Source organism: Eptesicus fuscus, chromosome 18 (assembly GCF_027574615.1).
Source record: "Eptesicus fuscus isolate TK198812 chromosome 18, DD_ASM_mEF_20220401, whole genome shotgun sequence".
Classification (NCBI taxonomy): Eukaryota; Metazoa; Chordata; class Mammalia; order Chiroptera; family Vespertilionidae; genus Eptesicus; species Eptesicus fuscus.
The window spans coordinates 42,735,406-42,752,982 of NC_072490.1; the positions used below are offsets into that span (position 1 = coordinate 42,735,406).

Here is a 17,577-nt window from a genome sequence, read left to right on the forward strand (position 1 = left end):
GGGTGGTGAACACACAATGCAATATACAGATGATGTGTTATAGAATTGTACACCTGAAACCTATGTAATTTTAACACTAATGTCACCCCAATAAACTCAATTAAAAAAATAGGTTTTTGAGTTACAAAGCAGGAAAGGCAAAATCAGTCATCACAATTGACGAGTTAAAGCGCTTATTATGGAAAATATTGCTTCATGATGATGAGAGGAAAAAGAAAGCCTGACAACGACTCTTCCCAGACAACAGTAATGTTACAATTATCTTCTGAAAATAAAGGAGTAAACCATTGTTTAATATTAAAAACAAGAAAGAAAGAAAAGAAAGTCAATTGACTGTATTTGTGGCTTTATTTCTGGACCCTCTGTTCCATTGATCTCTTTATCTCGTCTAAGGTCAATAGCATACTGTTTTTGCTTACTTAGGTTTATAGTAAAACTTAAAACCAGGAAATGTGACTCCTTGGACTTGGTTCTTCTTTTTCAAAATTGTTTTAAATATTATAGATCCCTTTTACTTCTATGTAAAACTTAAAATGCACTTGGCAATTCCTTGAAATTTTGATTGTGATTTTGTTGAATTTATAGATCAATTTCAGAAGAATTGGCACCTTAATACTGAATTTTCTAATCCATAAGCAAGCTATTTCTCTGTATTTATTTAAACCTTTTAAAATTTCTCACAGCAATAAACAGAATGGGGAAAACATAGGTTTACAGATGTTTGAATGGAAAATAATACCACACTCTCTCTATATAAGCCTAAGCGACTGTTTGACCATTCGACCATTTGACCAGTAGCTATGACGTGCACTGACCACCAGGGGGCAGATACTCAACGCACAGGCATGGAAACATGGAACAGACTGATGAATCTCAGAGGAAGGTGGGGAGGGAGGAGGGTGGGAAGAGATTCACCAAAGATTTATATGCATACTAGAGGCCTGGTGCAGGGATTCTTGCACCAGTGGGGTCCCTCAGCCTGCCTTGTGGGGATCAGGCCGAAACTGGCAGTCCAACATCCCCTGAGGGGTCTCGGATTGCAAGAGGGCACAGGCCAGGCCGAGGGACCCCACCGGAGCAGGAATCTGTGTACTGGTCCTCTAGTTAATAAATACTAATATAAGAATAAACTCTGTGTTTCATGTACTCACATCTGTGAATCTACTTTTGCCCCACCCTGTATTGTAGTTTTCAGCATACAGGCATTATATATATGTTTTATAAAAGGAATACCTAAGTATTTCATCTTTTTTATACTACTGTAAATGTTACTTTTCCTTTCAATTTTTATTTCAATTGTTCTTTGTTAGTGTATTTACCAACTGATTTTTATATATTGATCTTATATCCCATGATTTTGCTAAATTGACTAGTTATAGTAGATTATGTGGATTCCTCAGGTTTTGCAACATAGCTAATCATGCTATATGTAAATAGAGTATTTCCTTTTCAATCTCTGTGACCACTTATTTGTTTGTTTTACTGAATTTGCCAGGACCACTAGTATGATGTTGAATAGAAGTGATCCGACATCTTTGCCATGCTCCTGATCTTAGAGGACATATTGAGTGCTTCATCATGTATATAATTTTAGTTGTATGTTTTTCATAAATGCTCTATATCAGGTTGAGGACATTTTATTCTATTTCTAATTTCCTGAGAGTTTTTTGATAAAAGTTGAATTATTCAAATGATTTTTCTGCATTTATTTGGTCATGTGATTTTTCTTTTCTTTATTCTGTTAATGTGGTGAACTGTGCTGGTATTTTCAAATGTGAAACCAACCTTGAATTCTTGGGATAAACACAAGTTGGTCATCTTTTTAAGTATAGGTGAATTTGATTCAATAATTTGTTAAGATTTTTACATCTAGGTTAATGAGGGATATTGGTATATAATTTTAAAAAACATTTTCTTGTTTGATTTTGGCATCAGGGTTATGCTGCCTTCATTAAATAAGTTGAGACATATTCCTTCCTCTAATTTTATAAGAGAGTTTGTGTTTTTTTTCTTATATATTTGATGTAATTCATAATTTAAGGCATCGGAACCTGGAGTCATTTGTTTTAGCATGGCTATTAATCGTGAACTCAAGTTCTTTGTGTGTATAGGGACAGGCATATCTTCTTTTGACAATTTTGGTAATTTTTATTTTTAAAAGAAATTTGACATTTAACTTAAGTTATCAAATATTGGCATAAAGTTGTTTGTAATAATTCCTTATCTTTTCATTGTCTCTAAGATATATAACAATGTTTCCTTCTTCATTCCTGATACTAGTATTCTGTGCTCTCTTTTTTTTTAATCATCCATGTTGCTAGGGTTTTATAATTTTACTAACTTTTATTTCATTTTTTATTTTTTAAAATACCATTTAAAATATATTTTTATTGATTTTAGAGAGAGAGAGGGAGAGAGAGATAGAAACATCAATGATGAGAAAGAATAATTGATTGGCTGCCTCCCACATGCCCCGTACTAGGGAATCAAGCCCACAACCTGAGCATGTGCCCTTGACCTGAATCAAACCTGGGACCTTTCAGTCTGCAGGCCAACACTGAGCAAAACTGGCTAGGGCTTATTAACTATTTTAAAGAACCAACTTTCAATATTATTGATTTCCCCCTTCTGTTATTTGCTTTTTGTTTTATTGCTTTTTGCTTTTATCTCTATTATTTTATTTCTTCTTTTAATATTGAGTTTCATTTGTTCTTTCTTATCTTCAACTATTCATCTTAAAATGTGCTTCTTTTCCATAAGCTTTTAAATCTATATTTTTTCTGAAGTCTCTTTTAGCTACATCTCATACATATTGACAATTTTCATTATCATTCATTTAAAAATATTTTCCATGTAATTTTCTTTCTTTCACATGTATTATTAAGTACTGTGCTATTTAATTTCCAAATCTTTAGGGTTTTTCTAGGCATAAACTTTTCTTAGATATCATTGATAGTTTTATATCATTATCATATGTTAATTTCTAAAATTAGCCTATTGTTACCAGAGACAATACTATGTGGATTTCAGTCATTTAAAACTTATTGTGCCCTGCTCCTGTGCCTTAGTGGTTGAGCATAGACCCATGCACCAAGGGGTCACTGGTTCAATTCCTGGTCAGGGCACATGACCCTCTTTTGGGTTTGATCTCCAGCAGGGGGCGTGCAGGAGGAGACAGCCCATAGATGTTGATGTTTCTCTCTCATGGATGTTTTTATCTCTCTCTCCCTTCCCTTCTCTCTAAAAATCAATGAACACATATTTTGCCCTAACTGGTTTGGCTCAGTGGATAGAGCGTCGGCCTACGGACTGAAGGGTCCCAGGTTCGATTCCGGTCAAGGGCATGAACCTTGGTTGCGGGCACATTTCCAGTGGGGAGTGTGCAGGAGGCAGCTGATCGATGGTTCTCTCTCATCGATGTTTCTAACTCTCTATCCCTCTCCCTTCCTCTCTGTAAAAAATCAATAAAATATATTTTTTAAAAAATAAAAAATAAATAAAAATCAATGAACACATATTTAAAACCTCACTTCCTGGCTTCTTTTAAGATTTTCTTTGACTTTTTTGCTGTTTGAATATGATATGACTAGATGTAGATTTTTTTTTTTTTTAAGTCAGATGCTTGATGCTCTCTGAGTTTCTTGGATCTGTGGTTTGGTGTTCATCATAATTTTAGAAAATTTTCAGCCATTATTATGTCAAACATTTCTTCTGTTTCTTACTCTCTCTTCCTTCTGATATTCCTATTACACATGTTCTATCTTTTGTAATTGTCCCACAGTTCTTGAATGTTCTGTTTCTTTTCTTTCTCTCCATTTTTTACTCTTTTCTTTTCAGTTTGGGGAGTTTCTATTGAGCTATTTTTAGGTTCATTGATTATATCCTCAGCTGTGTTTGGTCTGCTGATGAGCCAGCAGAGGCATTCTTCATTCTGTTACAGAGTTTTTGGTTACTAGGGTTTCCTTTTGATTCTTTCTTCGAATATTCATCTCTCCGCTTACATTATCCACTTGTTCTTACCTGTTTTCTATTAGTGTCCTGAGCATATTAATCACAGTTGTTTTGAATCCCCAATCTGATCATTCCGACCACACTGCCATCTGCCATCTTACAATCTTGTAAGATAAGAGCACATGCTGTGGAAATAGACTGCCTGTGTGTGAACCCAGACTCTGCTTATCAGCTGCACATTAATCTTTGACAGGGCACCTGAATTCTCTATACCTCAGTTTCCTCATCTGTGAAGTGGGAATGCTCATAAGATCTTTTTCATTGAGTTGTTAGGAACATCAACACATGAAGGGAGAATTAACCCATAAAAAGCACTTAGAATAATGTAAGCATTCTATATACACTGAGTGGCCAGATTATTATGATCGCTGAACGCATAATAATCTGTTCACTCAGTGTGTGTGTATCTATCTATCTATCTATCTATCTATCTGTATATCTATATCTATATATCTACATATCTACATATCTATATATCTGTATCTATATCTATATCTATATCTATATCTATATCTATATCTATATCTATATCTATATCTATATCTATATATATTAGAGGCCCAGTGCATGAATTTGTGCATGGGTGGGGTCCGGCCAGCCTGGCCAGGGGGAGGGGACATGGGCGGTTGGCCGGCCTGCCTGCTGCTCGAACTCCTTGGTTGAGGGGACAATTTGCATATTAGCCTTTTATTATATAGGATATACATTGAGTGGCCAGACTATTATGCATTCAGAGATCATAATAATCTGGCCACTCAGTGTATATACTATAGGCCCAGTGCATGAAATTTATGCACAGGTAGGGTCCCTAGACCTGGCTGGTGATCAGGGCCAATCGGGGCCTTCTGGCTGCCGGCCACGGCTTTCCTTCCAGCTGCTGGCTGGGGCCTCTCTTCCTTCATTCTGCGCCGCCTCCTGGTGGCCAGCTCATGTCATAGCGAGTGATAGAACTCCCGGTCTCCCGGTCAAACTCCCGAGAGGACAGTTTGCATATTAGCTTTTTATATACATAGATTCCATGATGATGATGATGATGACGATGATGATATGATGATGCAGCCATTTTTTCATTTTTAAAAAATATATATTTCTTTATTGATTTCAGAGAGGAAGGGAGAGGGAGAGAGAGAGAGAGAGAGTGAAACATCAACGATGAGAGAGAATCATTGATCGGCTGCCTCCAGCACATCCCCTACTGGGGATCGAGCCCACAACTCACGCATGTGCCCTTGGCCGGAATCAAACCTGGGACCCTTCAGTCCGCAGGCCAACGCTCTATCCACTGAGCCAAACCAGCTAGGGCTGATGCAGCCACTTTTAAAACGTGTCTGCACACTCGCATCTTGAGGGCCTTTGCTCTGCTGTCCCCTCAGTCTGTGCTGTTGCCCACACAGCTCCCTTCCTCCCTTCATTCAGCTTGTGTGTGAGTCCCTGGAGCAGTGAGACCTCCTCTGAGCCTTCTATATAAAAGCACAGCCCTTCCCTGCTTGTTCCCCTTGCCCTGCTTTATTATTTTTCTTTAGCAAGTATGACTATCTGACATATTACCTGTTTACTTGTTATTTTTTTATTCTCTCCCGGCTCCTTCAACTGAAACATAGGCTGTATAAGGACAGAGTCTGTCTTCAAATTTTCAAAAATTAAAATGGTTTTAGGGCAGTTTTCTCTATACGCAAAAGGAAGTACTGTGCAGCTCCTTCCATTTCCCCCCAAGAATATTGTATGACATTGAGAAACATTTACATACTGCTGTCACACCCCTGTGAAAGCTGCCATAGAGGATACGGAAGACTAAAAGGGACCACATGACCAGGGTAGGATCCACAGTGTGAGGATGGCCCGCAGCTTAAGCCCAGGTCTGCCTGAGACCACAGCCCCCTGCCTGAGCCACATGTAACGTTTCCTGGCCTTCTCTTTCAGTACGAATACTTCAATGCCGTGCTGATCAATGAAAGGGACAAAGACGGGAACTTTTTGGAGCTGGGGAAGGAATTCATCTTGGCCCCCAATGACCATTTCAATAATCTGCCTGTGAACATCAGTCTCAGTGACGTCCAGGTGCCAACGAACATGTACAACAAAGGTAAGCCTCAGGGCGCTCCTTCCAGGGGTGGAGAGGAGGACGTGAGGGTACAGGGCTGGCCGATGTGGGACATTATGTTATTTTGAAAACCACAATTATACTCTGAGTATGTCAGCCTGGATAGGTGCAGCGTGTGCTTGATCTGCCTGGAGACTCTGGCTTGCTACTTCCCCATGCTGTTTGCAGGAGCTCTCTGACAGCCAGTCCAGGGCTGGCAAACTTGCTTCTGTAAAGGGCCTGCTAGTAAATATCTCTGGCCTTGAGGGCCATCTAGCCTGCTCACAGCTACTCAACTCTGCTGTTCTGGCACAAACGCAGCCGCAGGTGACAGGTAAGGCAGCAGATATGGCTGTGTTTCAGTAAAACATTCACCTGCAAAGAACAATGGCCGGATTCGACCTGTAGGAGGCCATCCCCTGACCCGTGGTGTAGTCTCTCTCTCTCTTTCCTATATTCCTTGTAATGGTAGTTAAGTGTTCAACAACACCGGGGGTTGCAACAGAATCAGTTGTGGCCTTTCTTAGAGTACAAAGCAGCAGGGACCTCACGGGGCTCCCTGTTTTCAGGCTTGTGGCCCTCAAATCCAGCCTTCACATAGGGTCTAGGGTTATTTTCCCCAAATTCCCATATGCCCATTGGAGTTGGGATTATCCTGGCCAAGGACTGGGCTCTGGCAGCAGATGGACTCTGGTTAGACCCTGGGTTTCAGCTCTGAATGGCTGTGACCTTGAGGGCCCACCTTCTCTCCTGAGACCTTAGTTTCCTCTTCCATAGAATGTGGATAATAACCATGTCTACCTCATAGGGTGGCTACGAGGACTTGACAGAGGGTGTGAATAAAAGTTTACATTAACGACGTTGCCCTTGTCATTATCACCATCACTGAGTTGGATTTTGCTCTGCTTTGTCACCCCTGGAAGGCTCCTAAACAAAGAGCCATTCCATCAGAAAAACACTTCAGAAAGCACTGGCATCTTCAAAGTAAAATTCTGCCCTGTTGCCTACCATTGAGGTTTCAAAAGTATCAGGGGCCAGTCTCCATCACGCACCCAGCTCCGTGTCACCTACAAGAGCGCAGTGGTCCAGAGAAGGCTGTGGGTTTGATTCCTGCTCCTCCCCTTGCTGGATCCTGAGCCTCAGTCTCCCCCCGGGAAGAGGATGCCAGCTCCCTCAGAGGGCCATTGTGAAACGATGTGGGTGCAGCCTTCACGCAACAGCGGCTCATGAAAGAGCTCAGTCATCTTAGCTGCCATCACTATTGTTGGGAAATAACATGACCATGAGTTGCATTTCTAAATTGTTCTAGGTCCCTGTTTATAAAGACTGGTCAGTGATTAAAGAATCTCCTCCTCGCTGTCTCTGAAGCATGCTTCTCGTGCCTGTGCTTTGTGGCTGGATACCTGATGTCTTCCTTTCCTTGTTTACCTGTTACCCATCCTTTTTTTTTTCTTTTTTTTCTTTTTTTATATATTTCATTGATTTTTTAGAGAGGAAGAGAGAGGGATAGAGAGTTAGAAACATTGATGAGAGAGAAACATCGATCAGATCAGCTGCCTCCTGCACACCCCCTACTGGGGATGTGCCCGCAACCAAGGTACATGCCCTTGACCGGAATCGAACCTGGGACCCTTGAGTCTGCAGGCTGACGCTCTATCCACTAAGCCAAACCGGTTTCGGCTGTTACCCATCCTTAATCTTCAGTGGAGGCAGGACTCTGATAGCCGATGGACTCTGGTTAGACCCTGGTTTCACCTCTGAATGGCTGTGACCTTCCATCCTTCATTCATTCATGAATTATTCCCATGGTTTTGGGGAACCACATGGTGAAGCAGACACAGCCCCTCTCCTGAGGGGTTCCCACTTTACTTGGGGAACAAACAGGTAATGAGATCATTAGTTAGCGGTCACCTTTATGGAAAGCCAGGGGCAGTGGGAGTGCCAAGGAGGGGCCCTGTCACTTGCTCATGTGGCATCCACACATTTGCCATTTTCTCTCTCTCTCCTGGAGAAAGTGATGTCAGTCTGAACCACCTCTACTGGGCTCTGGCCTGGGCCACGTGACCTCATCTTCAGTTTGGCCTCTTCCTTAGAGGGCAGATTCCTGAGCACCGCAGCCTTAGGGGCTGAGCTCACGTCTCTGGTGGGGTTGAGTCCTCTAGGGCGGTCTTGTCAGTGAGGAAGGAAGGCCCCTTTTGTGCATTATGGCTGGAAGAAAGCCACCCTCTCAGCATTAAATACACACTCAGCTGAAGATGAAAAATTAACAAGATTTTACAGAGCAATTTCAGACATAAAACCATTCAGAACGATCTTTTAAAATATGACAGCTGCTTCAAGGTTGCTGGAGCCATTAGCACCATTATGGAGAGAGATTTAATTGCACCGCACGCTTTAAAGGCATAATTGTACCTTTCGGTGGCAACAGCACATGAGGGACCAGCACTGCCACTGATCATACGGGCTGTGGTGGTGGCTCTGAGCCTCACCGGGCGAATCCAAAAAACAGGCAGTTCACTTGAGCTGTGGAGGTAGGTGATGATGTTTGAAGTCATTCTCAGCAGCGCTGAGGCGTCTGCCTACCGTCCCCACCCAGACTCACTGGTCCCAGGTGGTGGGGTTAGTCAGGCTCTATCCCTTGTCTAGTCTGCTAGGCAGCGAGGAGCTGCCCAGGGGAGGGGCTTCAGGAAAATTCCTGTCTTCATTCTACCTAATTCAAACCAGCCCCAAACCGTCTTTTTTCTTTCCGAGCTACAGAGATGTATTTTATGTTTAGAGGATCCTCCAGCTCCGATCCAGTTATTGATGACATGTACTCAACACACATGCTCAGAACTTGGTCCCTGGCTGTGATGCTCCTAGGTTAGGAATTTTACTCCCCACAAAGGAAACCAATGCCGGGTCACGCTCTCCCATGAGGCAGCTTGGACCCCGGGGGTGCACAGCAGAGTGGTTTGAGACTTGCTTGGGAGCTGCTGTGCGTGGGAAGCGCTGTGCCAAGCTGGACCTCAATTTTCTGGTGAGAAGTCACACTTACTCGGCTGCCTCTCTGGGCGTGAGGTCCGAGAGAATAGGAACCTGGTCCCTCAGGATCCCCTCGGCTACTCTTAGGTCACCTTGGGGGCTGGGAGTTTTTGCCCAGGCTGAGACCCCAGGCCTTGGGTTCCACCACTGCTGGTCCATTGCCCGCCTTCCTTCTGAAGCATAAACTGTCCCGGCACTGCTAGGGGGTGGGGACAGGCTCTGCTCTAGTGAGACCGCAGATCCATCTCCAGCGTCACGTCCTTCTGGCTGCCCTCTGCCTCCTCCCCTTTGCACACCATGGCTCCCCGCCCAGTAACTGCACTCAGTTGAGATCCCCACACTCGCTGGGGAGAGCTTCTGACTTATGTAGCTCGCACGTGTCAACCCTGCAAACATCCTGGGAGCAAGAACTGCAGAGGCTCTGACTACCTGCCTGGGAGAGAAAGGGGGAGAGAGCAGGGAGAACAAACTAAATGTTGTCTCAGTACAATATCTCATCTGTTCCTTCGTGCGTGCCTTCCATCCTTCATCCATTCATCAGACATTGTCTGTGCCAAGCTCTAGAGATCCATCCATGACTAGGACAGACATGGGCCCTGCCCCGAGCAGTGGGGGAAGACAGGTACTGAGCAAGGTCTGATCAGCGTGACAGGAGTTGCAAAGGCAGAATGCAGCTCTGACCTGGTCCTGGGACTTAATGACAGGCCTCCCTGAGATGAAGAAAGAAGGAGTTAGGCAGGCAGGGAGTCATTGGTAGTGAAGTGTGTCCAATAGAAGGACTAAACTATGAGCAGGTATCCAGGTGGGAGAGTGTAGGGCAGGGACTCTGAGAGTGAGGAATTGGGGTGTCCAGGAGGCTGTGGAGGGGGTAAGGGTGGGCTGGCCCCCAGCAGCAGCAGCAGGAGCAGCTGCCCCTTTATGGGAGTCAGAAAGGTAACTATGGGGCCCAGGAGGGCTGGCCAGGTGGTGACGGGCTGTGAGAGCCATCAGAAGATCATGGAAGCGTTGGGGACTGGTACAATCTGATTGGCGACAGGTGCATGCTGGAACAGGTGTGCGCTGGTCCCACCCACACTGAAGGAGAGGACAGAAGGGAGGGAAAGAATCCAGGACACAGAATGAGAAAACCTGGCAGAGAGGTATGGTGCCTGGCCCGTTAGATGACCAAGGTGAGGGTTCTGAGGCTTGGGCCTCAGAGAGCAACCTCCATCAAGAATATTAGCTTTGTGAGGGCAGGGACCTTATCTTGTTTTGTTTTCTGGTGATTTCTCAGCCCCAGCATGGTACTTAGCACATAGTAGGGGCTCAATAAATATTTATTGCAAGGTGAGTGAAGGAAAGAAGAGTGCAAATTAAAACACTTTGTTTTTATATGTATGAAGAAAAGACACCTGGAATAACTCTCTGTCTTGATTCCCCCTCCTCCAGCAGTAAAGGAGGGCATGGGGACAGGTGGCCTGCCCAACAGGCATAGGGGAGGTGTGAATTGCAGGACACAGCCTAGGCCCGTGGTCGGCAAACTGCGGCTCGTGAGCCAGATGCGGCTCTTTGGCCCCTTGAATGTGGCTCTTCCACAAAATACCACGGCCTGGGCAAGTCTATTTTGAAGAAGTGGCGTTAGAAGAAGTTTAAGTTTAAAAAATTTGGCTCTCAAAAGAAATTTCAATCGTTGTACTGTTGATATTTGTCTCTGTTGACTAATGAGTTTGCCGACCACTGGCCTAGGCCAACCCTTTATCTTCTTGTCAGGGAACCTAGTCAAACAAGACTGGGCTGTGTGTGGAGGCCCAGCCCCTGAAAATGAAAACAGGTTCAGGGAAAGGGAGACTCATCACCACTATCACAGAGTGAGGAATCGGTCTGTCTATTAATAGGTTCTTCTAAAAGCCCAGGCAAGGGCAGTGGTCTATGAGGCAAACTTGCCCCTGTGGGAGCAGAGCTAGCCGCTTGGAGGTGGACTTGGCCCCTGTGGGAGCAGAGCTAGCTGCAGTGAGGGGGACTTGGGCCCTGTGGGAGCAGAGCGTGCTGCTGGGAGGTGGACTTGGGCCCTGTGGGAGCAGAGCTAGCTGCAGTGAGGGGGACTTGGGCCCTGTGGGAGCAGAGCGCGCTTCCATGGGGATGGGCAGGATCGCTCTTTGTGGATTTGTCAGATGTCTCAACCTATTTTTCAAATGTTGGGTTTGATAAAATGCAAAGTGCATTTTGCCAAGCACTTTTCCCCTTAATTACATGTGTATATTTTAAGGGGAATTTAATCCATATGTTTCTGATTCGTTTACACGGAAATCATTAAAATGTTTTCTAAGAGTTGTTTGACGTGTAAGAAGGCTCATGGACCTTTAAAAATGCTGTGTTTAAGTTCCTTTTTCTTCCCCTTGCCTGTGTGTGTGTGTGTGTGTGTGTGAGAGAGAGAGAGAGAGAGAGAGAGAGAGAGAGAGAGAGAGAGGCGGCGGAGGGGAGGGAGAGATATTCGGGCTTTGAATGGTTTGTTTCTCCTGGAATGCTGAACTGGACCATTTAGATGTGGCTCAAATCATGCTTTCACGTCTGTCTCCCTTCACTCACTGAACCTGATGGTGCTATGGCCTAAATGGGGATCAGGCCTGACACCCTGCTCTGGCCCTAGAGGAAGATGCTAGGGACCTCTGGCACAGCACAGGGCCCTCAGCACCTGCAGGCCTGCCTCACCTGGGTCAGGGGAACTTTCCCAGCCCCGGTCCACCAGTGTGAGGACAGCAGGACCAGGTGAGACACACACAAGGCAATGCCACTGAAGGGACTCCACAGTTGTCATCCCAAAGTAGTCATAATTTTTCTCTTGCAGTTTGAAAACTATATTTTTGTGTCACAGAATAACTATCTCTGCTTAAAAAGTCACAGTTTGAGCAGCTGAGTTCAAGCTCCTTTGCCTGTCCTTCACACTTGTGTTGCGTGTGCACGCACAGGAGCCCAGCACAGGTCTGCATAGAGGTGTGTGTGTCCGTGCACAGGCTTGTGTCCATACTTCCTCAGGAGTGGTGTTAGTGGAAGGGGGATGCTATGTGGCCCCTTAGCCCTATGCTTGGGCTTGTGTTTAACCCAGAATGTGCATTTGTTGAATGAATGAATGAATGAATGAATGAATGAATCAATCAATCAATGAATCAAGGAGTCGATTGCTTACCAAGAGCCATGCTCTGTACTTAGCCCCTTAGCTGCAGCATCTGATTTACCACTACCACATGTGTTATAGGCAGCAGCAGGGACCATCTTCTCCAGCTGCTGTGAAAGAATTCCAAGACAAACCTTGCACAGCTGGTGGTCTAGAGTTGGGTCCGGACATAAAGTGGGGTAAATCTCAAATGCATGACTTTAATGAATGGCTCCTTAGCAGTCGAGTGGGAAGAAGTTGCTCCCCCTGAGCCTCTGGGAAGCACTGAGGTGTTGCCCTGGCCCATTCACTCAGGCCTGACCCCGGCAGTGCCCGTTGTCTCCATCAGGTCTGTTTCCCAGTTTTCCAGAAGCATCAGCGAGTCCTTGGGAATGTAGCTGGCCTGGTCATGGATCAGTTCTATGAGTACCAGCCTGGTAGACCAGAGAAAAATGTCCCAATCTCTGAGCCTCAGTTTCCCCATCTGTAAGGTGTGAAGTGTTGTTTTGAGCACCCAGCACAGCACCTGGCACACGGAGGCACTTGATTGACACACATCATCTCCTCAAGCCAAACCAGTTTCCATCTCTCGACTCTCCAGGTGGGTTCCTGACCTGGCCCTGCCCATCAGCATTGTTTGTAGGGTGAGGTGTAAACACTCTCACAAATGATGCCAGTTCACCGCCCTCTTTCACTGGCCAGCCATCTCCTCCCCCTTCATACAGGATCTCAGAACTCCAACTCTCGATGGCCTTCCCTTGGGCTCCTCCCTCCACCCCAGCCTGCTCTCCCTGCTGCCCTAACCAGACTTTCCTTTTTCTTGAGAGCCCAGCTCCACCACGGATACCTTGTCCCTCGCTGTGGTCTCAGCCCTCCTCTCCAGAACAGCCACCTGCCCCCTCATGGATGTCCCACAGTGCAGTGGCTTCACTTTCCCTGGAATGAACTGAGATTGTTTTCCTTGGAGACAGAGACTATGATTTTCTCATCCCCTTGGGAACCTAGCAGAAGGCTGGAATAGAAAAGTGCTTTCACCAATGTTTGTTGAACTGAATTTCATATTACTGCATTTCTACCTTGAACCTGCACTACTATAATACCACCTGAATCCACATCACTGCATCACCACCTGGATCCTACATCACTGCATCACTACCTGAATCCCACATCACTGCATCAACACCTAAATCCCACATCACTGCATCTCCACCTGAATCCCACATCACTGCATCTCCACCCGAATCCCACATCACTGCATCACCACCTGGATCCCACATCACTGCATCACCACCCGAATCCCACATCACTGCATCACCACCTGAATCCCACATCACTGCATCACCACCCGAATCCCACATCACTGCATCACCGCCTCAATCCCATATCACTGCATCTCCACCTGAATCCCACATCACTGCATCTCCACCTGAATCCCACATCACTGCATTACCACCCGAATCCCACATCACTGCATCACCACCTGGATCCCACATCACTGCATCACCACCCGAATCCCACATCATTGCATCACTACCTGGATTCTCCATTACAGCATCACCACATTAATCTGACATCAGTACCAGAATCCTACATTGTGACATTACTATCTGATTCCCATATTGCTACAGGTCATCACAAATGGATCATTATTTATTTCTTTTTGTTGGTCTGTCAAATCTACTTCTATTTGAATTTGATTTTTTTGTGTGTGTGCTTGCTGTTGAAGAGAATAGTTTTAGATGTATTCTTAATGAGGTTATACTGCATTCAAGTTCTCTCAATTTGTTTGTATTTTAATATCTTCCTATTTTTTCAGAATAATAGAAATCATTATGGAGGCTTGCAATTGGATAGGAGCTGAATGTAGGCCAGGGAATTCTACAAGGAGGGGCCAGGACAGTGAGGGGCAATGTGAGAGCTGGACCCATTGCTAACAGGGGTTTGTGTGTGTTGTTGGTTTTCCTGGTGTGTCTACATTTGTGAAATGTACATTTGTCACATTAATAGTAGAGAACCAGAATGTGTAGGTGATTTACAGTGTGTACGTAATGACTTAGAAAGCAGTCCAGGTAGCACTTGCTTTGGATCTGTGCTGTGATGGGGAAGGTGAAGGCTGGGCCATCTTCAGCACCTGGAAATCACAGCAGTGTGTGGGCAGCCTGGGCAGGCAGTGGGGGAAATAGGACTAGAACCTCTGTGCCCGGACTGACTCCGCCAGCCGAGATGCCACAGGGCCCTGAGAATGAGAAAGGGGCAGCTTTGCTGAGAATATGGGGGCTGGCCCTCCAGGGAGGTGAGCAGATTATCCTGCAGGTGGCCCCAGGCCTCCTCTGCCCCCTCCCTGGGCTGCACCAGGTCAGCCATGGGGCTCGTTCAAGGGTGTGTGGTCCAATGATATATGCGTTGCCTCAATGCTGACCTTTGCCGCCACAAAGGTTCTGCTGCCTGCTCATCTGTAAAGCAGACATTATGATGGCACCTACCTCATGGAAGTTTGTGAGGATTAAATGAAACAGCACACTATGTTCAGCCTTTAGCACTGTGGCTTGTGTGTGGTAAATACCTACTAAGCGTCACTTCTGTTAGTGATGATAGTGAATACCCCACAGTGGCTGACCTATGCCTGGGAGTGTGTGTGACCCTGAACCAGGTAACATTATTTTTCCTCCTGAACGTTGGAAATCCTTTTACCACTAGACATTCAATGCACAGAAAACAGTGTGGAGCCAGAGCTGCTTGCGGGTGTCAGAAGCCGATGGGCACCTTCTGCAGCAGCCGGATGCGGATGCTCACCCGCCTCCCCTTTGCTCCTCATGCTCAGACCTGGGAGCCTCCTTGTGTTCAGGTCCTACTGCTGGGCCACACGGCTGCTGAGAACCGTGGGGTCCTCAGTTAATTGCTGTAGGGCTTCCAAATGACGCTCTTGGCTTTCCTTCTTCCAGGGACTCCGGGCTCTCGGGGGTCCTGGGGCCCTCAGCAGTTCGCTGGTACTAGTCGTGGCCGGGCCATGAAGGGCATCATTCTTTCCACTTCTCTTTCTTCTCTCCCCTGCTCTAAGCTAATGGGATCTTCTATCTAGAACACACAGCCCCTCTCCCTTGGAGGCTCTCCCCTGCGCATGCGCCCACGGATGTCTTCCCAGTCAGTGTTCTTCCTTTGGATAACATGGATGTGGTGTTTATGAGGCGCAGGCACAAGCGTGATCTGAGACAGTATAATCCTACCCACAAGTCAGTGAAGTCGGAGAAGCTGTATTCCCATTTTACAGATGAGGAGACCGAGGCTTAGAGACTTGCTCTCAGGATGACTCAGCTAGTGAAATGGGCGAGTCAACATATGACCCCCCCACACTTTGATTTCAGAATCACCAGGACATACTGCCTCTTTGTACCATGTCCTACGTGCCCCCTATCCACCACCCTGTGGCTGTGCCCGGTGTTCACATAGCTGTGTCATGCCTATTTACACACACACTTTGCTCGTGTGGCAAATGGAAGGCCCTGTTTTTGTCAGATTGTGCTATTTTCTTCTCAGCGTGTAAAAATCCATCATAAATGAAAACTAGTCTTTTTTTTAAAAAAAAAAAATAAACACTCCCAATCTCTTCCCCTGAGCAAAATAAATGCTGTAGCAGAAAATCTTTTTAAAAATGTAAAGCAAACTGCATCACAATGTCAGTGGGTACCAGCTGCTCACACGTTGGGGATATTTCTGTCGGAGGTGAGATGCTTCCACATTTAATCCTACAAACCTGCCAGACAGGAATGCGTACCAGGCAAGGAATAATGATTTGCAGTGCAAAACGGCTCTCTGCCTCCCTGGCGTCTGTGCGTTTAGAAGTGAATTCCTACACTATAGTGACTGGGGTGACAGGCACTGAGCAGGGTTCGACACCACCATTATATATTGATTTAATAGATTTTCACAAAACATCTCCCGTGTGCCGACATTAGACGCTAGCATAGGAAGGTGCGATGAATGGGAAGACACCGCCATGCGCTCCTGGGGCTCACAGGCCAGTGGGGAGGCAGAGGGGAGGTGAACACACAGTGGGCACTCAGTGCACCCAGAGGAAAGGCCGTGGAGGAGGGGGCTGTGGTCCTGCCAGGCTGTGTCCCAGGCCAGCTCAGTCTGGGCCAGGGGCGAACTAGGGGTGGGGGTGGCCATGGCCAGAGGACACATTCTTGAGGAAGATGAGCTTTGCTGCCGTCTGAAGGGTGGGTGGGAAATAATAACCAAGGACTGGAGCGGGGTGGAAGGAGGGGGGCTATTGCAGGCAGAGAGATCCCAGTGCACGGATGTTGCTAAGCATCCTTGAAAGAATGTTTTGGGGTGAAATAAGGGAGGGAGATGCTATGTGAAATCTGCCACTGTTGATCCACTGTGTACACAGGATATTCAAGGAATACAAGTCTGTACCCCAGAGGAAGCCATTGCATTGTATGAGTCAGCTTGCCCAAACTTGCCTGATTATGGCGTGCTCTATCAAGGAACAGCATTAGCATCTCGGAGGGCACAGGCATTTCCTGGGAGACCTGAGTGAGATGGAGCTCCGAGGGCTCGGGTGGAGAGGTTCAGATGCTCACCAATAAGGGGCCAAGATGCTGAGGAAAGCACATAGGACATTGCGCGTGTTTGAAGGGTATCCATAAGTGGTGTATATGCAGAACGTTTCTCTAGGAATATACAGGACATTAAAGTACTTACGTTTTACGTTCCACCCTCGGTTCAGTGTAAATGTTTTCCCATGGACAAGTGTTGCTTTTTTCAGGAGTTAAAAACCAAAGAACAAAAGCACTTGATTTACAAAAGCTGCTCATCTACAAGTATTTTTCAGGTACACAGCTATCCGATAAAAGGCAACACAGCGGTGTGTCGGTTGCTAATGGCTTTCCAGTTGACGGTCCTCTCAGCTTGCGGTGGGCATGGCTGACACACTCTTGTTTGAGGCAAAGGACCATGGAGTAAGTTGTTTATGTGCCGACACCGACTCTGCTGAAGATTGCCTTTAGTGTCATACTGTGCCCTTAGGTGGCATTAGTTATTTTCATCCAAGTGATGTGGCCTGGGGAGGGAGAAATGGTTCCCTCTAAAACGATTCCATAATACTCCAGTCACCTGTGGGCAGGTGTCACAGACATGGGTATGCCCTTCCTCAAATATGAGGAATCTTCTACCCTTGGGATAATATAGATCAGTGCTTCCAGGGGTCAGACTGGAAATGGGATTAGAAGCGAGGTTTGCTGGTCTCAAGCCAAAGGCAGGTGGCCATGCGTCTTGCTTGTGTTCTCATTGGCATTGCCTCAGGGTCCGTGCGTGATGGCTTTTTGAA

The 17,577-nt window shown here is 46.0% G+C and overlaps 1 protein-coding gene across 1 annotated transcript in view; it reads left to right on the plus strand.

Moving 5' to 3' along the window:
• CACNA2D3 (calcium voltage-gated channel auxiliary subunit alpha2delta 3) overlaps nucleotides 1-17,577 on the plus strand; it is an 827,325-nt gene that overhangs the window by 314,977 nt on the left and 494,771 nt on the right. Inside the window, exon 5 of the mRNA XM_054729840.1 lies at nucleotides 5,932-6,094. Within this exon, the coding sequence (XP_054585815.1) occupies nucleotides 5,932-6,094 (163 nt within the window). The remainder of the gene's footprint in view (nucleotides 1-5,931; nucleotides 6,095-17,577) is intronic.